This window comes from Zootoca vivipara, chromosome 2 (assembly GCF_965207765.1).
Source record: "Zootoca vivipara chromosome 2, rZooViv2.hap1.1, whole genome shotgun sequence".
NCBI classification, from domain to species: domain Eukaryota; kingdom Metazoa; phylum Chordata; class Lepidosauria; order Squamata; family Lacertidae; genus Zootoca; species Zootoca vivipara.
The window spans coordinates 66,425,715-66,451,595 of record NC_142584.1 but is presented as its reverse complement, the minus strand read 5'-3'; the positions used below and the strand labels follow the sequence as shown (position 1 = coordinate 66,451,595).

General features: G+C 45.6%; 2 protein-coding genes across 4 annotated transcripts; both read right to left on the bottom strand.

Annotated features, from left to right (window-relative positions):
• Positions 1 to 448: 448 nt before the first annotated feature.
• F12 (coagulation factor XII) lies at positions 449 to 14,247 on the bottom strand. 3 transcript variants are annotated; one of them, XM_035105868.3, is made up of 14 exons: positions 14,038 to 14,247; positions 11,448 to 11,487; positions 10,218 to 10,320; positions 9,948 to 10,018; positions 9,021 to 9,128; positions 8,419 to 8,550; positions 6,385 to 6,489; positions 5,751 to 5,922; positions 5,003 to 5,103; positions 4,610 to 4,919; positions 3,947 to 4,083; positions 3,188 to 3,331; positions 2,598 to 2,746; positions 449 to 1,342 (listed from the first exon to the last, which is right to left on the bottom strand). In XM_035105868.3, exons 1-14 carry the CDS (start codon positions 14,101 to 14,103, stop codon positions 1,229 to 1,231), a joined length of 1,752 nt encoding a protein of 583 aa, XP_034961759.2. In that variant the 5' UTR covers positions 14,104 to 14,247; the 3' UTR covers positions 449 to 1,228. The 3 variants fall into 3 exon arrangements, with proteins under 3 accessions (XP_034961759.2, XP_034961758.2, XP_034961760.2); XM_035105867.3 differs by lacking the exon at positions 449 to 1,342 and adding an exon at positions 1,522 to 1,925 and having other exon boundaries at positions 14,038 to 14,245; XM_035105869.3 differs by lacking the exons at positions 449 to 1,342; positions 9,021 to 9,128 and adding an exon at positions 1,522 to 1,925 and having other exon boundaries at positions 14,038 to 14,245.
• A 3,253-nt stretch (positions 14,248 to 17,500) lies between these two features.
• LOC118080038 (lysophosphatidic acid receptor 6-like) lies at positions 17,501 to 19,033 on the bottom strand. Its single transcript, XM_035104969.3, has one exon. The coding sequence runs from the start codon at positions 18,701 to 18,703 to the stop codon at positions 17,675 to 17,677; it is 1,029 nt and encodes a 342-aa protein (XP_034960860.2). The 5' UTR covers positions 18,704 to 19,033; the 3' UTR covers positions 17,501 to 17,674.
• Positions 19,034 to 25,881: the final 6,848 nt, after the last annotated feature.

Sequence of the window (25,881 nt, the reverse complement as noted above, 5' to 3'; positions counted from 1 at the left end):
ACAGAGTTATGTGTAAAACATGGGTCCCTTGGCAGCCTAGGTCCTTGTAACACACACATTTCTCAAGGAGACATGAAGTCAGGGATGAGGAACCGGTGGCTGTCCAGATGTTGATGGACAAAGAGACTTGTAGTGCAGCAACATCTGAAGTGCTACATGTCTTACATGTTAAGGAGAATGAGCCAGCCCATCCTGGCTGTGAGTCCTAGAAGACCTGCCCCCTGCCTTTCAGGTCTTTTTCCACCTGGCCTGGGAGGGGAAGACCCTGACTGACCCCAGCTACAGAAGCTGAGGCTGCCAAACAGACTGTTGCGCTGGGGTTTTGTTCAGAGGGTTTTGTGAGGGGGAGGGAGGTTGTTGTTGTTATTATTGATCTTCATTTTTTATAGTTTTATTTTAGACACAGGAATGCCAACAACAATGAAATTGTTTAGATCTTACGATTTTTGTGGAAACTTAGTGCACTTTTTATTGTTTACAACTATGTTTGTAATTAGGTGGGTTTCTCCCATGTTGTGAGCTGTCTTGAGCATGGTTTTAACTACGGAAAGGCAGCATACAAATAAAATGATGAGATGAGATGAGATGAGCCCTGAGACACGTGCTTTGCCATGCCCTGTATAATGCTTTGGTTCTCTGCCAGGCTAAGAACATGTACTGTAGTTGAAAAGGGCCCAGTGCAGTGTACTGTGTACTTTCTTCTGAGAATATAAGTTCTGTAACAAACTCTTTAGTCCTTCTGCATTGTGCAAATAGCACATGCAGGTTTCTTTTTCTAGCTGGTCTCTGTCACTGTGTCCCAATTTCTATGCTGCTTGAATCCTGGTAGGCTGGGCATGCCCTTGCTTGTCATCCCACCAATCTCTGGGCTTTCTTACCTAGTGTATGTCATAAAGTGGTGATAAAAATTATGTTCAATGACTTTCCTAGTCTCAGCCAATGCAAATTTGCCGTCCATGCTCTGGAGTCTCTTACTGGAGATAGTGAGGACATGGGCTGCCCTCTGGTGTTCAGAAATTAATAAAACTTCTTAAACCCCCCCCCCAAACGCTTCAACATGTTTTTGTTTATTTATTCCTCTTGGGGGAGCACGTGCACAAGATACTAACATGCTCAAATTAGGCCTGTGATCTTGGCACTCCTTTCCTAGAAGCTCTTCTTCTGAGAGCCAGTTTTGAGCGGCCATGGGCTTGGCCACAGGACGCAGCTTCCATAGCTCTGTGAGCATTCAAAACCACACCTGCTCAGGCTCTTCATCCCCCTCAAGAATAATGCAGACGGTGTTGCCTGGAGCTGAAGAATATGGGCTGTACGGCGGGGGTGGGAGAAACATGCCAGTGTTCTGTGAGGAAGATGGAAGTGAGGAGGAGAAATGTGAGGTGTTCAGGGGAGAAGGCAAGACAAAGAGCATGAAAACAGTCTCCTAGTGGAGATGAGGGGCAATCAGCTGGACCAATCAATGTCAGGTAGCACTAAAATCCCAGGTAGCGTTTCCTCAGAAATGATAGTGCCAATATTGGACAATTGACAATTTCCCTTTGTTGGGAATTTGGTTTATTTTATGGTGGGTAAATGACACAGACATTATCTGACTTCAAAAAAAAAATCTGAAATGCTCACTGTCTAGTCTTGCAGAATTGCACACACACATGCTTACATACATACACAGAGCAGATCAATAGCTGCAGAGAAAGACACTGCACGCCCCCCACCCCCGCAAAAGGCAGCTGCATAGGTTTTGGCTTTGTGAAACTGCCATCTGCAGCTTGCTAACGCATGTGGTTTTGGATCCAGTCAAGATAGTGAGTGACACTGGTATAGACCCCAGGCTTGTTCTCCAACGCACAGCCTGTGCCCCAGCTGATGATGCCATGCAGGGTGGCCTTGCCTTGCTCATTACACACCAGGGGCCCACCAGAATCTCCCTGCAACATAGAAAGCAGGGGTGTGAATACATAAGCAGAGGCCAGAATCAAACCCATCCCCTTCCCACTTCACGCTTTGATATTGAGATCAACACATCATAGAATCATAGAATTGTAGAGTTAGAAGGGATCACACAAGGCTCATCCGTCCAACTGTTCAGATGCAGGAATCTCAGCTGAAACATCCACCACCTTCCAAGGGAGACCATTCTTGTTACAAATGCCTCTGGTACTTCATACAGGGAAGGTACAGAGATTAATAGCAGAGCATAGGAAGAGCATGGGGGTAGGAGGAACAGAACATAAATTCAAGGTTTTAGCCTTCACACTTGCTCCTAGCCTAATGGGCCGGTATCTTGCCTTCTGATGTATGCCACCTTGAACTCCTTGGAGAAAAAGGTGGGATCGGGTACAAGCCCCACCCTGCATAATCAATCACATGATGCTGCATATGCACACCTTTTGAATGGCAATGCCTCCTCAAATATTTTATGGGGGGGGGGAGTTAAAGGGACCTTGGCCCCTAGGAGTTGGCTCCTATGGGTGGGATATAAATGGAATACAGTAAATGAATGAATTCGCAAACATGAATGCTTGTCTCCACCACAAAGCCTGCTCTGTTCTGTGTGCCAGAGATCTCCCTGTGCTGCCGGTAATTCAAAATAGGCTCACCTGACAAGCATCAGCTCTTCCATCCATGTACCCAGCACACAACATGTCTTCTGCAATGTGGGTCCCATGGACCTCTTTGGAACGACACTGCTCATGAGGAATAATAGGCATATCTGCCTCCTGCAGGTACACAGAGAGTTTGTCGGCTCCTGCAGGGAAAGAAGATGGCCCCAGTGAACCAATCCATCCAAGCGCACAATCCAAGTTTGGCCTTGTGGCCATTGAGAAAACTGGGCATCCTGAGACCTCACGAGTCTGCTGCCAATCCCAAACAATCCCTCTTGTACGGAAGAGTTTAGCTGTGGGCTGCCTTTGCTGATCAGTGAAAAACCCCTGCTCAATATGGTAGATCAAGATGGAAAAGATGCTAAGGACTTGCAGGGACCACCTGGTACTTTGTTTATCCTCCTCCAATATGAATGTGGATTTCAGAAATGTCTGATAAGGGAGGGGTAGGGAAGAATATGAGACAGCATCATGCCCTCCCTCTCTGTGGGAAAAGGTGGCCAGGCAGCAGGCGTGGATGTTTAAGGGAACTATAATAAGGCCTGCCTAAACTTCATGTCTTCATCTGACTACTCCCTTCTCACCTTCATACATATGTCCCCATCCTGCGATCTGGCATGGCTTGCTGGTGTCAAATGTCTTTGTTGAATTTGGTAGGCACACTGGCAAGATGGAGTGTGACAACTCAGCACAGTGTCCTGGCGCCTTTTCCTTCAATCGCACCAGTGCTGGGGAGAGTACAAGAGAGCAGGTTAGAATTAGGGCTCAGGGAAAAGGCTTGCAGGGGTGGGCGGGCAGACAGGTAGGCAGTGAGGAGTGGATGAAAGCCTTCTCTTCCTTGATGGATTCTGGGCTGAGGCTGGGAACAGAGACTTAGAATGAAGACTCCCACCAACAAGGCAGGTGAGCAGACACCTGGCCTACCATAATCCAATATCATATTTTCCACTCCCTCCTGGGACAGCATGGCATGGATCATGGCAGAAATGGTCAACCTGTGGCCTTTCAAATATTGCTGGGCTCCCAACTCCCACCACCTCTTATCCAATTGTCAGGGATGATGGGAGATGGAGTCCAACAACATTTGGAGGGCCTCAGGTCCCCCAGCACCAGATTAGGGCCTTGCAGTTCATGTCCTTGAGAGAGACACACAAGTCTAGAAAGACTAGGGGCTCTTCTGGGTGGGTCTTGGTGAGGTTGAATGCCATATAGAGCCCCCAAAATGTTTCATGAGCAACTTGGGCAGAGGAGATTGGACTGGTTGTTGTGGCCAACAAAGGCTCAGGCAAGTCTGGCTACCTTGTGGTGGTGAGGGGGTGCAGGACATTAAAAGAGGCTCTCACCAATGTCATGGCGTTTGGTGATCTCAGAATAATGCTCATGCAGTAGATAATTCTGTACTTGGAACTTCACGGAGCCATCTGTGCTTCTGTTGTATTGGGTCTGGCCCAGCACCACTGAAATCTTGGAAACATCTGGCCTAATGGTACAAGATCTGTGGTCAGCAGAGCCTTTCATGGCTCAGAACAGGATTCTCCAGATTTTGGTGCAGCCAACATGGTTTTCTCCAAATGTTGTTGGACTCCCAATTCCTATCAGCCCCAGCCAGCATGTCCAACAGCCAGGGAGGATGAGAGTGGTGGTCAAACAACATGTGGAGAGACGCAAGTTTCCCAACAATCCTATGCACACTAACTTGGTAGTATATCTCACTGAGCTTAGTGAGACATGTCTCATTGAACAGACATAGGATTGGGCCACATAACATGAGATGCAGTGGGGGGTGGGGAGAGCATTAAATGAGTGACCATCAATAAATTAACATGTCTTGTTACCTCCATCAAGCTGATAAGGATTTCTACCATCATTCCAAACTCTGGCCTAATGTACCTCAGTGGGGCAAGCTAGCCACAACCTAACTTTCACTGATTTCATTGTGCACTATGTTCAAGTAGCCTGGATGCAGCCTAGTGTCAGTGGCCTTTGGGATGGATGGTAAGACTTACCTGAACTCTAGGCAGTGTGCAGCAGTCAGGACCCAGCAGGAAGCAATGAGGCTTCCTCCACAGAACTGATCCCCTATGTAGATGGCAGCCATGTAGGGGTGGGAGCCACGAAGTGCCACCATGCCTCTCACTACACGACTGCGTGAGGAGGTGGTGGTCTTGGGAAAGCGCAGCCCACACACTGGAGCTGGGATGGGGACAGTTTGGGTTGGTCCAGTTGTTGGCCTGACGCTCTCGGGCTTCTTCTGAGCCATTGACTCTGTTTCCAAAGGTGCCAGAGGCTGTTCTGCTGTCGGTGCTGCCATGGTACCTGGGGAGAAAACAGTTTAGCTCTCATTCATGTCGGGTTCAGCCACACACGCCGTTTCTTCCAGAGCGAATGGTATGCCTCACCTGTATATTGGGGAGGGCAGCTGGTGATATTGCAGAATTCCCAGCTGAGCTGCATATTGCGCAGCACATAACACCATGGCTGGCTGTCACCGTCTGGGTTTCTGCACAAAAAAAAGGCCCAGTCCTCTCTTAAGCAAGGGCAATGCTCAGCAACCTTGCAATTATTATTATTATTATTATTATTATTATTATTATTATTATTATTATTATATTTTGTGTACCCCCAATCTGTCCCCTGTCCATGTGCCAGCTGCATTCCTTTACATCACATCACATCACCTCACCCCACCCCCTAGCATTTTAATTTCCTCTCATCTGCTCTACTCCTTGGATGTTAGTTGTGGCCCTTCCCATACCTGGACACTTCCCCCCAGATACCCTCTGAACCAGTGCCAGACCAAGGCATTTTGCTGCCTGAGGCAAAAGCCAATACTGTATGGTGCTCCTCTCTCACTTCCAAAAGCCATCTGGAATCACACCTGCTGAATTATACTTCAGCGCTTACAACAGGACAGTATCTTCTGCTGCATCTGAGGGGTGTAGGAGGCACAGGGCAGACTGTGTGTGGCACAGACTATTCTGTCCTTCAATCTCATGCCACCACTCCCTGACTCCCACCCCCCAACATCTGCTGCCTGAGGCAGCTGCCTTACTTTGTCAATTGGTAGAGCCGGCGCTGCCTCTCACTAACATTTCCTGTGTTCTGTGGCAAGCATCCCCGTTTCCCATGCTAAAAAACATATCTCACCTGCAAAAGGCGTGTGGCCCCAGGCCAAAGAGGGATGCGTTGTTCATACTGCTGGAGTACTCATTTAACAGGAGTGGAGAGTCCCAGGGCAGGCACGGTGCCCCTGAGACAGTGTAGTGGGCCATGCCTCGGTATAGCCGCCCATTCTCTCTGTAGCAGGTCTGGGTGTGCTCTAGGGAATAAAAAGACCAGGGACCCTCAGGTGCTTTGGAGAAAAGGTTAGGTCTTGAATAAGGTAATATTTGTATGCCCCTGTCTACCCTCTCCAAAGAGAACAGCCCCTTCTCACTATTGCCTCAGGGGTGAGGAATCTATGTTTCAGTTCAAGGGCCACATACAACATTCAGAATTGAAGAATAGGTCATTAAGTATGTGACTGAAGTAACTTTACCCGGTGTGCATGTTTTTGCTTTTATTTTGCCAACAGCAGCAGTTCCCACTTTCCATTTCATTAGCCAACACTGGTTTTCAAAGTTGGGCAGTTTTAAACATGCATACATGCAAACTGATATATTTTACTACTTTACTATTTTTAATACGGCATTCATGGTGCATTTTATTCTGTTGTAAACCACTTACAACTGTAGGATTTATAACTGTAGGATTCTTAAATATTTTAAAAATAGAAACATACCTATATCACACAGTGGCCCAGAAAACCCTTCAGGGCAGCTGCACACCAAGTTGTGCTTCACTTGTAGACAGCGGCCTCCATTCATACAAGGGTTTGTTGCACATGCTGTGGGTCAGAGAAAGTGATATAGATCACAGGAAGTTGCCTTGTATGAGGTCAGACTGTTTTGCCCCATGTAGCCCAACATTGTCTTACTCTGCTCTGACTGGCAGCAGCACCAGTCTAGGGTCTTAGGCAGGGATCTTTTATATCCAGAGACTATCTGATCCCCTAACGCCAGGGATTGAACCTGGAACCCTCTGCATACAAATCATACGCTCTGCCAATGAGCTATTGACCCTCAGAGACAACTGAGAGCAAGGTCTGGTTCAAGAATTAACAGTGCCGTTGAGACTCCATCAATCTAGTATCTGCTTAACAGCCTACTATAACTCCTTCCCTTCCCTGCTATGATGTTTTTGACCTGCTGACCCATCAACTAAGGGATAATCCTATCTCTCGTTCCATATACAGTGTGACAGCTGCATCCCTTGTGCTCTGGCATGACAAGATTACCTCTCTATGCCCATCTTTCATCTTTGCCTTGTGCATTATGAGACAAGTCCACCACCTATAATGCAGGCACCAGCATTGCTGGGTCCCCAGAAGCCATTCTTCCTAATTCCAGATGCATGGGAGTGGGCTTTGGTTTGGGCCATCCATACGACACACTGGTTTTAGTTTTAACGTTCCAGGTCTAATGACTGGCCTCTGCTTCTGTCCATGCCTTTAAAAGTTGTTTCATGTGCAGAGGTTAGCATGAGACACTGCTTATCTCCAAGCTGTGAAAGGATTCAGTGATATAGATATGAATATCAAGCAGCTTTTACAGTCACAGAGGCAGGAGGGAACATGTTTTTCTAAAGAGTTGAATTTTGGGGGGAGGGAAGCAGCAAGACAAGAGGAAGCATGGATGAGCCCTCAGACTCAAGTCTTGCGTTGAAAACAGCCTCTTGTGTAAATTCCCTGTGAGCCATGGCTCTAATGTGTTGTGATTTCTTAAAAATTGTGTTTTGATTAAAATAATACATATTGTGTTGGGCTTAAAATGCAGGACTATGATCTTTATGGGTTGAAGCCAGAACATGTTAGTTGAACCTAGTTCCCGTTGAAATCCATTGGCAAATAGTCAAATGTCACTCATTCTATTGATTTCAATGGAACCTAAGTTCAACCAAGGTCACAATCCTGTACCAACTTTCCCGGGAGTAAGCCTCACTGGAAATCAATGAAACTTATATCTGTGTAGGCATATATAGGAATGCACTCTAAGATAGACTGGATCCAACCTCACGTACCATTACTATATTACAGGCTCTAGGGATGATGAGGATATAAGAACCCTCATGACAACAATACAAAGATACCTGCTTGGAGGAGTTTATATTTTGTTTTGATGAGGTTCAAAAGATTATAGGAGTTCTAATCATTTTAGAATTACAGTGGCTGCAACCAAGGGTGGGCATGAAAAGACTGTGCCTCAAGCCTTTTAGATGCAGCATCACTGGGATACCAAGGACCTAACTAAATATTACATACAGATGCATGTAACAAAATGCTAGCAGCCTTTTTTTAATTTTTCTAAAGGAAAAGGTGCTCCCAAAGCCCCTGGAACAGAAAAATAACAGACAGGCAAAGAAAGGTTTATGCATCTCCCTGCAACACCCCACCCCCACCCCAAATCAAAGTTTCCACAAGCAGCTTTTCTGGTTTCGTTTGGTTTTTTCATTATTGAAGATTTGTTACATGCACTTGTGTGCAATGCTTAATTTTATCCAGTGAAAAATCGGAAATCTAGATATGATATAGTGAGCGATACTCAGTGATGACACTTTGTGTTGTCTGTCTTTGTCAGGGAAGTGAATTAGAAACTATTACCTTTGTTGATAGTTATTTCAAATGAAGCCCAGGCAACGTAGTGACCACACACCTATCTGCCTTGTTTTGCCCCACCCACCCACCCCCACTTTATGTCAACTTCTGCTCAGCTCTGACCCTTTCCATGCATGGGCTTGCAGACAAGCTTCTTCCATGCGCAATGGCACTCCTCTGGTCCAGTGGGCCGGTGCCGCACCCAGGTGTCCTTCCTGCCAATGTGCAGCAGTCCTTTAGTTCCAAAGCAGTCTTCTGCAAAATAAAGTGATGGGGTGTTATGGACCAGAGCACAGCTGGCGGGACTGATAGGAGCTGTGGTTCAAAACATCTGAAGGGCATCAAGTTGGCAAAGGTTGATTCATAGAGTATCTCATGGGGCGTGGAAACAGCCAGGTCACCATATGTGCCAATATGATGTCATGGTCCTTAATAATCTCCATAGTGAGTTTTTATGTACCAGGAGTAAAAAAGAGCTACCCAACCTAACACTGTGAGGTTCTGGAGGTCCACCAGCCCCTTTCGTAATGGAGGCATGGCTGTCAGCCATGTTGCTTGATGTGCTGCCGGTTCTCAGTCTTAGGGAGGAGACATAAGATCAGGTTTGCCCCAGAGTAAAGACCTTCTTAAGTTGGCCAGGGTGCCAGGGAGAGAGGGCAGATATCCAAGGCCAGGTCTCCATGTGCTAAGGAGGGTCTATAGTTCCAGGAACCAGCCTCAGATACCTTTCTCACAGTGTTTCCCATGGAAGCCAGCTGCACAGATACAATGGAATCCCATTCGCCTAGCTTCACAGTCCCCACCATTCTGGCATGGGTTAGGGTCACAGTGTCCTGCCAATAAATAAATAAATCCAGTAGTCAGTCATGGCTGGAAGTCTCAGGCTTTGGGCTATGTCGGGGACAGAGAATTTTTTTCAGCCCAAGAGTTATGTTCTCTTCAGAGGGTTGAACTAGATCAGGCATCCCCAAACTTCGGCCCTCCAGATGTTTTGGACTACAGTTCCCATCTTCCCCGACCACTGGTCCTGTTAGCTAGGGATCATGGGAGTTGTAGGCCAAAACATCTGGAGGGCCGCAGTTTGGGGATGCCTGAACTAGATGATCCTCAGGGTCCCTGCCAATTTTACAATTCTGTGATTCTGTGAAGGTCATAAGTACTAAAGGTTGGAACAAATGAATTTTGCCCCTAGGTTGGTTTCTACACACATTCACACACCCCTCTCTATCCTCCATCCCGACAAGCAAGAGGCGTTCTCAGAGTTCAAGGGCACATTTAAGCCGGGCAAAAACACGGAGTGTGAAGGAGGGATTGTGAGGGGTTTGACTTAGGGAGAGTAGGTGTGGCTTAGCCCAGGAAGAGCCCTGAGGGCTGAGGATAATTCTGTGTTTGGCCGGTGGGCCTGAGCTTTTCAACCTGTGGGCTATGTGGATGTTGGAGTAAGTGCCTGGGTGCTGCATGCTGCTGGCTGTAAAGACTGGCACCGCTGGAGGCTGTACAAATTTATTTATTGCTTTCTTGAGGACCAGCATCACTTTAGGCTCAACAACTGGGGAAGAGGGGGGGGGGGCTTGCACACCTTGGTGAAGCTTCTCCCCTCACTGCCTGCTGTGGTTTGAGCAGATCATTCCCACTTCCCCCTACTGACTCACCTCTTGGCCTCTCCTCTTTCCCACAGTACCTCCATTCCCCATCTCGGTCATAGTTCTCTGTGGTGGCGCACCTGACAGAGAAACGTTTTGAGTCATGGAAGGAAAACCTAGAAGCTGGGCCTGATCCAAAGCCTGATCCAAAGCGGGAAGCTGCAGGCCATCGTGCCTTTCCCCACATACCACCTCAAAGTCCACCGTCCCCGTTCCCCTAGCGTGTTCTACTGTTTGTACTCCCCCTACGACTCTTTCTCGTGAAGAAGAGAAGCTTACCAGTGCTTATGAAATACGGAAAAACTCGGGATGCAAGAATGGTGCATTTCACGTTGGAAGCGGAAAGGGAAATGGCAGGGCATGTGCTCACTGAGTGCTGTCTCTGCAAGGCAAAAATAAATGGGCTGCTTCCACTGAAGATACAGGCTCAGAAATATTGTTATGAGTTTGGATAGGGGGAGCTGAGACCCTTCTAACCCCTGGAACCAGCAAGTGTTAAAATATAAGCCAGGCTAACTTCCTGTGTTGTGGTAATTGCCTGGGTGGGCTATTAAGAGAACAAAGGAAAAGGATCTCTGTGCAAGATGGCAAGATGGCCAAAGGCTGAGTTTTGCAGCGATGTGACTGAGAGGTAAAGCATAAGTTGGAGAGAAAGTCAGAGGAACGCTTGAGAGCCATGTTTGCTTTCTGTTTGAATCCAAGGCTGCGGCTATGGGAGAAACAAGACCCTTTGGGGTGCTAATGTTATAAACCCCTCCATTGTAGGCTCAGGTTGTATATATGTGTTAATAAACCATGTACCATAAAGACAGCACTGTCCCTGCTGTGCCTCACTCCCAAAAGGAAACGCGAACCCTGGGATCCCTGGGCTCTTGCACCGCTTGGAGATTGAGGTGGTGTGCAATAATATAAATGCTGGCAAATCACACTTCTGTCCTGCCTGGCCACCTGGCAGGAGTCACATCCATGTGCTTTCTAAGCTGATAGAAGACACCTACACTTTTCATGCAATTGTGCCATGGACTCTAGGCTTCTTTCCTCAAATGAGCACTTCTATTGCAGGGAAATAACCAATTCTCTTCCATCCCAGGCATGGTTATTAATCCAGAAACCAGCCTCCCATTCCTTCACTTCTATTGCAAGGTGAAAGACTATTGCACTACTTAAGTGCAAAGGCAGGGAGAGAGGGGATAGTGCCTCCTGGCTAAGACCGTAGGATCCCAATCTTGGAATCCTAGACTGTGTACACAGCATACTTTTACAGCACATTCAAAACACATAAAAACGAGTCAAAATAAGAGTACCCCTAAACACTTTTTAAGAAAAAAAGCACTGCATAAAAATAATCCTGGGATCTCACAGAGCTACAACTACTAAGTGTCCTTAACATAAGTACTAAAGTTCCCACAATTCTTGGGGGCAGAGAATGCTTTGAATGTGCTTGGAAGGTATAGTTCATGTTGTGGCTACTGTTCCTTTCATTGGCACAAGCACAGAGTTGAAACTCACCTTCATGCATCCTCCTAAACGGCCTGCCATGATGCGGATCCTACTCGGAAAAGAAAACGGATGTGTTGCAGCAGGTTTAAACATACCATTTTCTGTTCTGCGACATAAACACCTCAAAGGCCCATTTGGGGCTTGCATTCAACAAGCCCCAGAAGGCTCAAATGAGCCTTTCTATTCTACATATACATATATTCTGTATAGCATATGCATCCTTAAAAGCTTTTAGACCATTTTTAAAGTAATATAAATAATTTATAAAATATCTTTCCTTTTCCATTCTACAACACCTCTATATTGTAAAGGGATAGTGTGAGAGGCAGGCTACCCTTTTAATGAATTTTATTTGTGATTTTTTTATTTTAATGAATTTTATTTGTCATCTGATTAAAGAAATCTTTGTTTATTCATCATAATTTTGATTTAGTTAATTAATCAATTAACAGTGCAGTGCTTGGTAGGTCTATTCAGAAGTAAGCCCCAGAGGTCAGTGCAACTTAATCCCAGCTAAGTGTTTATAGCCTAAATTTATATATGAATCATGGCTCTGAAGCCAAAAGCTTCCACTTTTTTCTTTTTAGATTATATTGATGTGTTTTGTATGAAGCATCGTCTTAGGAAAGGTATCTCCTCCTGTGTATGAAAGGTGGGGTGCTTGCCATATGCAGCTTTTATAAGTCCTTGTGCTTAGAAAATAATTTGTTTTATTTTTAAAAATTATTTAATCAGTTAATCATTTCAAATGAAGCCCTAGTTTTCATACTTATTCTGCATTATTTTATTTTCAACGTGTTTTGACTGATTGTGTCATTGTTTTGGAAGCTGTCATGCCTTAGCAAATAAGTAAAATCTGTCTAAAAATCCTTAGGGATGCCTGTAAAGTGGAGGTATAAAAGTGGAGAGTGAGAGAGAGGATCAGGGAGGGAATTAAAAACTTGTGCACAGCTAATTGTAATATGACAAGGTGGTAGAAAATTTCCTCTTCCTTCCAGCTGAGGGCCGAGACCCATGACGAAATGGTAACTTGAAGGAGGAATGGGAATGAAGGCAAAAGGAATGGCTTCTATTCTCACATAATGTATACATCTGGGTTGCCAGCATGTTGCTTCCAGGTACAATTCCCAGCATCCCTGACCATTTGCCACGCTTGCTAGGAATGCTGGGAGATGGAATCAGCATTGGTTACCCTGATGTATTGATACACACACAGCCCACAGCAGGGATGATAGGAGTGAGTGGAAGCCCCCTCATCATAAAGCATGTGTGAGATGGGGGGTTGTAGCAACCCTGAAGGACGGCTTGTCAGCTGCTTTCTGTTTTAAATGGCACAATAGACATGTTTCCTGTGCAGAAGGAAACACAACCCTATAACATAGCTGCCAAGTTATCCCTTTTTTACAGGGATTTTCCCTTATGCTGAATAGGCTTCCTCGCGAGAAAAGTGAAAACTTGGCAGCTATGCCCTATAAATACATTTTTTGGGGAGGGGTATGCAAAAATGGCTGAGGCAATTCTGTGAGGGAGGAAGCAGCCTTGCACATGTTTTCCAGATTTTAGGGGGGTGTAGGGGAGATTTCCCTCTCCCACCATGGCTACACTGGGACTCCCTTGGGAGCAGTAAAGGGGGACTGCTCGTCCTCTAAAGCCAGAAAAAATAAACATGAAGCTCTTAAAATCTTTCACATCATTTTGCGCAGGCATTGGGAAAGGATCGGAATGTGTTGCTTGCCGCTAACCCACAGAGCTCCCATGGTTTCGCAAATTGACTTCAAGCAGTGGGTGGGTGAACCACATATCCCATTCATTTGAGATTGAATCCTGACAAGACAGAAGTACTGTTTGTGGGGGACAGGAGGCGGGCAGGTGTGGAGGACTCCCTGGTCCTAAATGAGGTAACTTTGCCCCTGAAAGACCAGGTGTGCAGCCTGGGAGTCATTTTGGACTCACAGCTGTCCATGGAGGCGCAGGTCAATTCTGTGTCCAGGGCAGCTGTCTATCAGCTCCATCTGGTGCGCAGGCTGAGACCCTACCTGCCGGCGGACTGCCTCACCAGAGTGGTGCATGCTCTGGTTATCTCTCGGATTACTGCAATGCGCTCTATGTGGGGCGCGGGTGGCGCTGTGGGTTAAACCACAGAGCCTAGGGCTTGCCGATCAGAAGGTCGGCGGTTCGAATCCCTGCAATGGGGTGAGCTCCCGTTGTTCGGTCCCTGCTCCTGCCAACCTAGCAGTTCGAAAGCACATCAAAGTGCAAGTAGATAAATAGGTACCACTACAGCGGGAAGGTAAACGGCCTTTCTGTGTACTGCTCTGGTTCGCCAGAAGCGGTTTTGTCATGCTGGCCACATGACCTGGAAGCTGTACGCCAGCTCCCTCGGCCAATAACGGGAGATGAGCACCGCAACCCCAGAGTCGGTCACGACTGGACCTAATGGTCAGGGGTCCCTTTACCTTTACCCTACCCTCCAGCATTTCTCCGATGAAAATAGGGACATCCTAAGGGAAAGTGGGACATTATGAGATCAAATCAGAAACCAGGGTGGCCTCTGTAAATTCAGGACTGTCCCTGGAAAATAGGGATACAGGAGTCTCACCTGGAATGGTTGCCCTGGAATAAGGACCACAAAGATCAGCAGAAGCAGAAGCAGCAGGGATGTCATGGCGGCACCTGGGGAAGGACAAAATGGTGATCTTTGTTCCTTTGCTTCTGGCAAAGCAAACAGCCCCGGATCGATGCAGCTCAAAGCAAAGGTCTTTAGGTGGGATTTAATCAGCAGTGTAGGGATTGCAGCATGGAAACAAACACTAGACTATACTAGACTAGACTAAAATAGAAGGATAGAGCTGGGAGCCAGAAATTTAAAATATGGTTGGACTCCCCCTACGGATCCATGTGTCTGTTTTCTGTGTCCACAACATCTCTTCAGCCAGCACAAAAACCAGATGTCAAGTATTGTGAGAATGTTAGTTGATTGCCTTTTTTTCCTAGAGGGGGTGGTGGAGAAAAACATGCTATTGCAAAGGAACACTTGGAAGTGGGTCTGCTTAATTTCAGTTACTGAAGGGGGCATCACTGTGGAAGTTACATTGGCCAAAGATTTTATCTGGCTCACTCTCTCTTTGGCCTTTACCCCATCTAGCCATATCATGCCTGAATGTGTTTCCTCCTCCGTGGCTAATTAGTTTAGTAGATTTATATATCACTTCACAGAAGGAATCCCAAAGCAGTTTACAAGAATAATTAAATACAAAAGTACCATTTATAGTAGAATATCTATTAAAAGTAGAGCAGTACCAGTTGGTGGTGTTGCATCAGGAAGGCAAAGAGGAATGGCCCTGAACCCATTAAAAGAGCATTTGGGGACATTTTTCAGTTCTTCTTAAACCCCCACTTGAATAGCAAGAGCCTCTCTCCCTTGCAATCTTTGCATCTCTACAAATCTCTCCAAAGTAACACATACAGGGCTTGTTGGTGAGAACTGAGCATTATTGAGGAAGATACTAGAGGTTGATTGGCCTTTTCATATAAAAGATGCTCAATAGCTACTTGTTTGTTGTGGTGATCTTTCATTCACACCATGCTTTTGTAGGGACAGTGAGCATTTTGTGGGGAGTGGGGCACAGGTCAGGGCTACATTTTGGGGGAAAGAACAGGAACTTGCCATACTTCCCCATCTTCCAAGCATAATGGGCTTTTAGCTACCTGTCAAACTTGATGGGCCTTTAATACAAAATAAGCAGTGCAATGAGGAGAGGTCTGACAGGTTCACTCTGGCTACAGCTACAGTATTTTGGATACAAACAGTGGTGCTGCAATCAGTCAGCAAGGGCTCCAGCCTCTGAGCTCTTTCCACTAAACATCACAGATGCTTTGTTTGCAGCAGCAACATCTTCCCACTGAGGTCTTGCTCTCCAACTGATCGCCTGGTTTTTGTAACACAGCAAAACAGCCAGCTTCATCCAGCATATTTCAAGGGTATATAGTCAGGAACATGTGATCCTTTGATCCTTCCTTTTGCCCTGCCCATGCAAAATCTGTAGTGACTCGAAAGCTGTGAGCTTTCTGATTATTGTTGTGGGTGATTCTTCATTATTTACTCAATCTGACTGGAGCTGCATATTTGTTTTGAAAGTACCCAGTCCCTGAGAATGAGGTGATGCTTGGAGATAACCTTATAAAAGCATACAGAACGATCCATTAAACTCACTGAGGCTTACTTCTAAGTAGGCATATGTAGGGACACAATCATCTATTGTATAACTGTCTATCATGGAGTGTGCAAGGGTGTGCACAGAATGGGATGAAAGCTTCTTCTTTTTTTTAAGTTTAAATTATATGGCATGCTTCCACTGGAGTTTATTGTTTTTATTTTTTCTTGTTCAGTGGTTCCCATACTTTTCCCTTCCTCCAATGGGCCACTTTAAAAATGCTGAGGTTCTGGGTGGTCCACTTAATTATTTTTCTGCCTATTGAAGCAATTGTAATTCTGTATTTATCTAACAGTGGAATTTACTTCTCAGTAATTGCACACAGGATCTTAAGTTTGTTTTGCAGGTATACCTGTTCAGAACTGTAGCCTCACCTATGGAATGGTGAGAATGAATGAATGAAAGACAGACTATTTTGTGTGCATAACAAGAAGAGGTAAAGATGGCACATGCAAAAGTGGAAGTGGTAGTATGCAGGTTCAAAGTAGGGGTGTGTCTTTGGGGCTCCTGTTGGTATCATTATCATCTCCCCACTTTCCGAAGCAGCAAGAAGCCCCCAGAGCCACGCAGAAAGCATTGGAATCTTTTATTGTCTTTGTAACATTTGCTTTATTTACTAATACAAAATTGGCGCATAAGTGGAGACAAACAGGCACTCACATAAGGAAGCAGTTTCCCCATCCACATCAGAGAGTTTCTGGTGTTTGCCAGGCCACGACTCCCTCTGTCTCTGTAACCCCAGCTTCAAATCTGCTGTTTCTCATACTTACACAAAATCTGCCAACCCCTACTCAAAACAGACCTGCGGGTGAACTGTTGATTCAAGAAACATCCAGAGTCATCAGGTTCATTTGCTCAATCACCAATTCCTACCCTGATGGTACAATCTCCAAACTGTCTACCAAAAACTACATCCATTAATTTCAATGGGGCTTACTCTTCACTGAATACAGGATCACAGCCTAAGTAACGTTTGGCAAAACATAGTGCTGTAGATCCATTCACAGTAATCACATAGAAAACTTAGAAGTGTTCTAGCTTGTGAGTTTTAACACAGGCAGGAAAAGCCCTATAGGTTGCAGAGGTGGAGGGTTCCATTTGGGCCAGGTATATCACAGTGGCTTCTGAGAGCCGAGTTGTTGCTACTTGTTTACAGTGTGTCAAGGAAAGCTGGGAACTATGGGGTGAGTGACTTCCTATGGCTGCCAGCTTCTTTGAATGTACCACATATGTACAGCAGTGCCTAGGGATTAAGGTTTGCCCTAAGGTTCTTCATGTCCCAGTGGACATACAGCAGATTGTACCTCAATATAATGTCCAATATAATTTTGAGCAGGAATTTATCCCACTTAGCCAAACAAATATTGCAAGGACCATTACATGCTGTTTTATCTGAAGGCAGTCCTGTTTAGGGAAGTTATTGATGTTTGGTGTTTGATGTTTTATTGTGTTTTTAATATTCTATTAGGAGCTGCCCAGAGTGGGCGGGGTATAAGTAATAAATTATACCGGTATTATTATTATTATTACTACTACTACTACTATTATTTCCCTTGATTTCTGATTCCTGTCTGCCAAACACCTCTTTTACCCTTGATCTCTTCAACAAGCACACTTCTGCGTTGCTTCCCAAATCACACTGCTGTCTGGGCTCCCAGTCTGCTTGCACTTCTTTCTAGAGCTGTTCCTGCTTCCATTGCCTTTGGATTGTCTCTCTGGCTACAAACCTGATTCAGTCTTTGAACTCTGACTCATTCCTTCATAACTTGGCTTGGAACAGTCACATCCAAATTACAGGCATACCATCTGCCACTGTACCCCCCCTTCCCCCCCAAAAAACCCAACCAGTTTAGGGTGTCTTGTCATTAAGATTATTCTATCCTTTTGCCTTATTCGAACCAGGAGGCCATTCTAGTAGTTGATGTTCTTCAAAAGGCAATGGGAAATACCATCTGATGGTGCTGGTGTTGAGCACTCCACAAGAAGTCGGACAATGCTGTGGATCCTAGGTAGGACCTCCAGCTAGCTCATGCTCCTGAGGCCCTCTGCCGCAAGATTGCCTGAATCCACGAGGTTCTGGCTGCTTGCACCACAGCAGGGCATCCTCCAGTCGGGAGGCTTCATGTTGAAATAGTACACTAGAGGGTCAAGAGCACTGTTGATGCTAGCCAGGGCCATGGCAGCCCGCTGGGCTGAACAAGTGAAGTGCAGCAACCATGGAGCAGACAGGACCCCAATCCGGCCCAGTGTGTGTAGGATGTGGATGATATGGAAGGGCAGGAAGCAGACGGTGAGCAGGGTGGTCACCATCAGGAGGGTGTGCAGCGGGTTCCTCCGCAGCAAAGAAGCTTGGGCTGAGCCATGGCTCAGGTTCACGATGCGCCGGGCAATCACGACGGAGCAGATGATGATGGTGAGGAAAGGCAGGAAGAAGCCCAGCACTGAGGAGACCAGAACCATGGCGGCCAGGCCTCCGCTCCAGACACGGGCTGGGAAGTGCTCCATGCAGGCTGTATTCCCGTTGGGGAAGCGACGGGTCACAGTGCTCTTGGAGAAAAGGGTCAGCAGCCCGATCCCTACCACGGACCAGATAGCCATAGAGATCAGCACACGGTAGAGGGGCCACCGCAGGCGCAGGTAGAGGATGGGGTGGATGACGGCCAGGTAGCGCTCCAGGCAAATGCAGGCCAGGAAAAGCGTGCAGCTGAACATGTTGGCCAGAAAGAGGGCGTTGGTGGCCTTGCACAGGCCTTCGCCAAAGGGCCAGTCGTTGCGCCTGGCATGGTACACGGCCTGTAATGGCAGCGACAGGGCAAACAGCAGGTCGATGACGATGAGGTTGTAGGTGAAAATCATGATCGGGGGTGCCTGGGCCCGGGTGGCCCAGCTGCTCCACAAGGCTACAGTGTTGGAGGCCAAGCTCAGGGCGCAAACCAGGCTGTACGTGATCGGCAGGAGCAGGTGCTGGAACTGGGCTTCAGCAGCACACTGCAAAGAGGCTGAATGGTTAGGGAAGGCCTCGCCTAGGGGGTACGTGCCATTTGCCCACATCTGCAAAGCGAAGAGAAGATCCACGGGTCAGATTAATCCTGCATGTGTTGGCTATTCTTGGAATCCTTTCAGGAAGCCCCTAAGTTTAAATCTTGGAGAACACTCAGAAATGTGGCAGTGTTGTCCCGAGGGAAAGATGACAGGATCAGCTATTCGATAAGGGCACCATTTGCCCCAGTGTGCAACACCAAACCCTCAATGACTGACATTCTAAGGAATCTGCACATCCCAAGCATTCAAAAGGCAGTCACCATCCACCTAGATGTCCTCCTCAAGGATATCTTCTGGCTGCTCTCATCCTTAGCCTTCCACCTCATCCCACAAACTATATTCCAGCCCTCCTTCCTACACAACCCCTTGACATCCTACTTCTGGGTAGGTCCTTAGGGCTTTGCAGAGTTCAGTATCCCTTTGCGCCGGGTGCTGGGGCATCTTTTTTGCTGGTGCTATTGCTCCCATGCTGCTCATCAACCCCAGGGACACTGGCTCAATACATTTTGCTGCCTGGAGCAAACGCCAATAATATACACCCCACATTCCATGTTTGGAAGTCAGCTGGACTAGTGATTGAATCTTATTTCAGTACTGGCAATGGGTTAGTATCCTGCACTGTACCTGAGGGCAACAGGCTAGTTCTGGGGGCTCAGGACAGACCAAATGGCAAACACAGCTCCAACAGAAGGGTATGATCAGGAGGCTGAGGAGAAACAAATGTGGGGTGCCCCCACTCCCAGTATTTGCCACCCAAAACACTTACCTCAGTCTGCCTAATGGTAGGGCCGGTCCTGTTATTTGCTGTTCAGAACACCAAAAACCCAAATATGGCTAGCCCCAGAAATCTACGGTATGTCATTCATACCATCTGTATGTCAGACATCCAGAGACATGCCTGCTCCTCTGGTGGTTCTGTGGAATTTGAGAGAGATGCAGCTGGAATTGCTCAGGAAGGAAAGTGTGGGCGCCCCTATCAGCCTGTCCTTGTTTCCTGTTCTTGGCCTAGACTTGCACAGTTTAAGAATTAAATTTTATTTTGGGTGCCCATGGTTATGAGGCTCATGACTGTGAGCATTTTCACCCCTCCCATTCTGAAAATCTGGTGATATCTGCTGTTGGGAGGGAACAGTTAGGAATTGTTACTTTGTTGTTTTTCATTCCTGACTCTGCTCTCTGCTGTGTGCTGTGTGCAGTTTAATATCTTCTGTAGACAAGATGGCTAAGTGAGAGGCTGTAACACTCACAAAGCCAGATCTGTAAATATGCAGTAGTTAATAGAAATAAATGAGGAATGTTTTGAAACCTCTACAAATGCTTCTGCTGTTCACTGCTGATTTGGTGCTCATAAAGCCCAGTTATGAGTCCATGATTCCCGGGTGTATGCTGAAGGTGTTCCAGACGTCCTGCCCAGGCATAGGGGCCTAAGAAGACCTGGACAGATCCTGGCATTTACCCACATATGGTAGCAGGCGGATGGTTGCTGGTAGCAGACTGGTGGTTGCAGATGGCTATTGATGGTTGGATAATTGGATGTTTCTGATCCATTTCCATCTGATGCTGCACATCGGAGTTGAGCTGTGAGCTGAAGCTGTTTTTCAAGCTGCTGTTTGATTTACAGAAAGGTATGTTGCTGGCTGCCAGGAAGACAGCAGAGACGCTTTTCCAGTTTGCCTGTTAATTGTGCTGAGTGGGGAGAGAAGTTGCTGAGAGAGTCAAGAGTATTTGGGGTGCATGAAGGGAAGTGTCTTGCTGTTAACTAAACACAGGCATGGCTTCTGCACATTCTGGCCAGATGTCTCTATCTTTTCCTCTCCTTACACCAGAGACCTATCCTACATGGCAGGTCAAAATGAAAGCACTTTTACAAAGGGAAAAGCTTTACCATATTATAGAAGATGACCCCCCTAATGAGGATGATGATGGATGGCCAGCGTGGCATGAGGCAGACATGAGAGCCAGGGGGACAATTATTCTGAGTGTCCAGGACCAGTTGTTGGTCAACTTGGAGAACCAGCAGACTGCACGGGCTGTTTGGAATAAACTTCGAGATATGCATCTAAGACAAAATGCAGGATCCAGTGTGCTTTTCTTTAAAAAGCTGTGTAGGCTGGAATTGCAGAAAGATGGTGATTTGCCCAGCCATCTAGCCCAATTAAAACGTCTCAGACAGGATCTTGTCCAGCGAGACTTAAATATTTCAGAAGCTGTTTTTGCAATGCTTATCATAAACAGTTTGGATGAATCTTATGATGCTGTAGCTGCTCAATTGTCGTCTTTGCCCAATGACCGTCTAACAGAAGATTATGTGTCTAGCGTGCTCTTGAATGAGTGGGATCGCAGACAGACTGCTAGAGAAAGCAGGGACAAGGCTGTTGGAAATGCCTACAAGCCTTCAACAGGGGAAAGTGAAAGTGTTGCAAAAGCTCTTAAAATGCGCCGCTGTTTTTCTTGCGGAGAGGTCGGCCATTTTAAAAATCAGTGTAAAAACTCTTCAAAGAAGAAGGGCAACTTCAAAGGCAAAGGGGGAGGAGGCCGAAAACCCCAAGGGCCAGCTGCATCAAAGGCTTTGATTTCACGCAGTTCTAATCAACTCACACGTTCTGTTTTTGTTGTCGACTCAGGAGCCACAAGGCACGTGGCCAATGATAAAAATCTCTTTCTTCATCTTGAGAAACAGGGAGGAGCAATTCATCAAGCGGATGGAACGACTATTAAAAGTTTGGCTCAGGGAACGGTTTCTTTGCAGAGCCTTAATGCAACAGTTAAAAATGTTATGTATGCTCCTCATTTGCAGGATAATCTCTTGAGTGTTTCTCAGCTAGACGCTCAAGGATTTAAAGTGGTGTTTGCAAACTCTCGGTGTGAAATTCTTCGAGACAACAAACTCATTCTTTATGCTAAGTGTGTTGATGGTTTATATGTATTGCCTTTTGTTACAGGTACAGCTGCTGGAGCAACTAAAGAAACTGAAAAGGCGTGCTGTAATATATCAGTAGATAAGAATGAGAAATTGCATAACCATTGTATTCATGATTATCATCGTTTGTTTGGTCATTTGCATTTCCAGGCAGTAGGTAAAATGCAAAATATGGTTGAGGGCATGAAAGTTCAAAAGTGTCCTTATCATATGAAATGTGTCTCATGTGCAGAGAACAAAATTAAGCAAGCTCCCAAAGGTACAAAATCTGGGAGGGAGGTTAAGAAACCTTATGAGATTGTGCATGCAGACTTGGTTGGACCTCTAGCGCTCTCTAGAGGAAACTCATGTTATTTTTTGGTTCTGATAGATGCCTATTCTAGATATGTTTGGGTCTATATGTTACAAAAGAAGTCTGAAGCCTTCTCTAAGTTTCAAAAATTTTGTGCATGGCTCAGGAATGTTCACGATGAGCATGTACGTTGTCTTTTCACTGACAGGGGTGGAGAATTTTGTTCAGAACAGTTTGAAAACTTTACTGCAGAACAGGGCATAGAGCACATGACTGCCACGCCCAGATCTCCATGGCAGAATGGTTTATGTGAAAGAGTAAACCAGACCTTGCAACAAGGAATTAAAACTCTGTTGCATGATTCAGGCCTACCCAACCCCTTCTGGGCTGAAGCTCTATCGTGTTTCACCTATATTTACAACCGCAGGTATCAATCAGCCATTGATTGCACCCCATACGAAATGCTGTTCAAAAGGAAACCGTTTGTAAAACATTTAAAAATTTTCGGTTCTGAAGTTTGGGTGCACACTCTGCAAGGTGACAAACTGAGCAAATCTGGTCAACATGGCATTTTTCTAGGTTATGAAAAAGGTTCTTATCGTGTGCTGATGACAGACACAAACACAATTAGGCTGACCAGAAGCATGGATTGTAATCCAAAATGGGACAAAGTTGGCATTTTTCAATGTCATCCCATTTCAGATGATGAGGTGGTGAAACCAATTAACAAAGAGGCAAAACCTGTAATTGATGCTGATGGTAGCACAGATTCTGACACTGATACAGATGATCAGAATGAAAAGACCTCTTTTAAGAAATCAGATGGGTCTGACACTGATCTAGAGGTAGAATCTTTGCCAGATACAGGTCACCATTCTCCCAAGGAGGAGGAACCAGACCCAGAGGATCCCAGAGTATTGCGTAGATCTGAGAGAACTACCAAGGGACAAGCACCTAAACGATTTTCTAAAGAATTTGCTAAAGCTGCTATTTCAGATATGGCTGTCACTAGCAATCCAAACTCAGTTTTTGAACCAACTAACTACAAAGAGGTTCAAAATTTACCTGAAAAAGATGCCGAACCTTGGCTTAATGCCATGAAAGCTGAATTGAATTCCCTAAAGCAAAATGACACGTGGGAATTGGTTCCAGTAGAACCAGGCATGAAACTTGTAGACAGCAGGTGGATTTACAAAACCAAGACTGATCAGACTGGTAAAGTGGTCAGATATAAAGCCAGATTAGTTGCACGTGGTTTTTCTCAAGTTCCTGATCAGGACTATCATGAGACATATTCACCGACAGTCAAATTTGAGACAGTTAGGCTGTTGATGAAAATTGCTGCAGAAGAGGGCATGACCATATCTCATCACGACGTAAATACTGCGTTTTTGTACGGAATTCTCAATGAGAGTATTTACATGTCACCGCCAGACGGAGTGCAGATAAAAAAGGGAATGGTGTGTAAATTAAAAAAATCCCTGTATGGTCTAAAACAAAGTGCTCAATGCTGGCACACTAAGCTGACAGAAGTGCTGTTTTCCTTAGGTTTCCAGCAAGGAAAGGCTGATTCTTGTGTTTTTGTTAAAGAATCTAACCAGCACAAATTGTACTGCATTTGTTTTGTGGATGATATTTTGTTTTTCTGGAAGGATGCAAATATTTACAAAACCACTCTTGCAAAACTGCAAAAGCATTTTGATATGAAAGACCTAGGGGAAGTCAGCAATTATCTCTCACTGGAAGTAGAGAGAAATAAGCAAGGTGATGTTTTGCTGCATCAATCACGTAAGATCTATGATGTGATTGAAAAATTAAATCTGACAGATGCCAATTCTGTAGACACCCCCATGGTCACAGGGTACCAACATGATACTAATGCTAATGTTTTTCCTGACACTACATTGTTCAGAAGTGTTTTGGGTAAACTTAGTTTTATAGCAAGGTGCACAAGACCAGACATTGCTGTTAGCGTAAATTTGCTCAGCAGATATGTAAATCAACCTACAGTGCAAGACTGGAAGGCACTGAAACGCATAGTTAGGTATTTAAAAGGCACTATGCATTACAGGTTGAAGCTTACTAGCCAAAAATCTGGAGGTCTTGAGATCTATGCCGATGCCAGTTTTGGTAGTGATACAACTGATGGCAAGAGCACCTCAGGTGTGTGTTATTTGTACAATCAGTGCCTATTTGATTGGTCTTGTAAGAAACAGGCAACAATAAGCATGAGTTCATGTGAAGCAGAACTCAACGCTTTAAATTTTTCCCTCATGAATGTAGAGTGGTTGTTGCAACTATGTGAGGATATGAGAGTAAAAATTTGTTGTCCAGTTCAAGTTTATCAGGACAACAAAGCCTGCATAGAACTAATCCATTCAGAAGGGTGCAAGCAAAGAACAAAACATTTGCTAATCAAATTGCACCGTGCCAGAGAATGCATTCAGAAAGGAGTTGTAAAAGTCTCATATATGCCAGGGAAAGAAATACCTGCTGATGCTTTGACTAAAGCTGTTAATAAGGAACAACTTGGTATATATGTAAAGAAATTGCTTTTGTGCTAGATTTTCATAATGGTCAGAATGAAAAGGGGGAGGTTGTGAGCATTTTCACCCCTCCCATTCTGAAAATCTGGTGATATCTGCTGTTGGGAGGGAACAGTTAGGAATTGTTACTTTGTTGTTTTTCATTCCTGACTCTGCTCTCTGCTGTGTGCTGTGTGCAGTTTAATATCTTCTGTAGACAAGATGGCTAAGTGAGAGGCTGTAACACTCACAAAGCCAGATCTGTAAATATGCAGTAGTTAATAGAAATAAATGAGGAATGTTTTGAAACCTCTACAAATGCTTCTGCTGTTCACTGCTGATTTGGTGCTCATAAAGCCCAGTTATGAGTCCATGATTCCCGGGTGTATGCTGAAGGTGTTCCAGACGTCCTGCCCAGGCATAGGGGCCTAAGAAGACCTGGACAGATCCTGGCATTTACCCACAATGACTTCAGGGGTGGCATTATGCTCCTGGCCTAGCTCTTGAATACTGTTGCGCCTCTGCTGTCTTAAGACTCAGCTTGGAGCCTTGGACCTTCATTTTTTAGAGTTCGTTCTAATGTTCACACTCAACTTCACCCATATTTACGCAAAATCAGTCCTCTGATCTTCTGGATGCAGCAAATTAGAACAGAAAGAATATCCACAACTGAGCAGTGTGCAAGATACTAGTGCAATGTTTGCATTTTGTTTTTATTGGTTGCTTCTTTTTTTTATCAAAGTGACAGTATATTCATGGGTTCCTGTGCTGGCCGGTTGTGGGTGGGCTTTTTGAGGAAATAATTGTGTGGTTAGCAGGGCTGGCCAAGACATTTTGGCACCTGAAGCAGAACCCAAAATGGCTCACCTTCTCCCCGCCAGGGAAGAAGGGGTGTGGGAAGATCTACATCAGGAACAAGGGGGGAAGAAATATCAACATTGGGATTTGCTGCCCCGGTGGATCCTGCCTGAAACAATCACCTCACATTGCCTCTTGGCCTCATGAGTGGGCCTACCCAGGTGGCTAGTTGTTCTTTTGAATTCTGTTCTTATAAAACCATGCTTGTACACATGACTTGGATGTGTGACTTTCAGCTACATTGAAGTCAAGTGACAAGTCCTGACTCCTGCTAGATGAGTCCCTGGAAAAGCACCACTTCCCAGAGTGCTCTGCCTGGACCCTAGCATGCCATCTGTGTGACAAGCACTTCCGTAAGCAAGAGCATGGCCTCTTCACCCCTCCAACCCTCAGATCACATTTCCTCCAACCCTCAGATCAGATACCAGAATGTATAATCAACATGAGAATCTCTCAAGGAGGAGGGGAATGTGAGTACAAGGCAAAAAGCCCCTTTTTGCTTCCTGCACCACCCTCTTAACAACACCCATGCTAAAGAGAAATATAGTTTGGGTTCAGCACTGTAACATTGTTCTGGTTTCCCTAGTAGTAT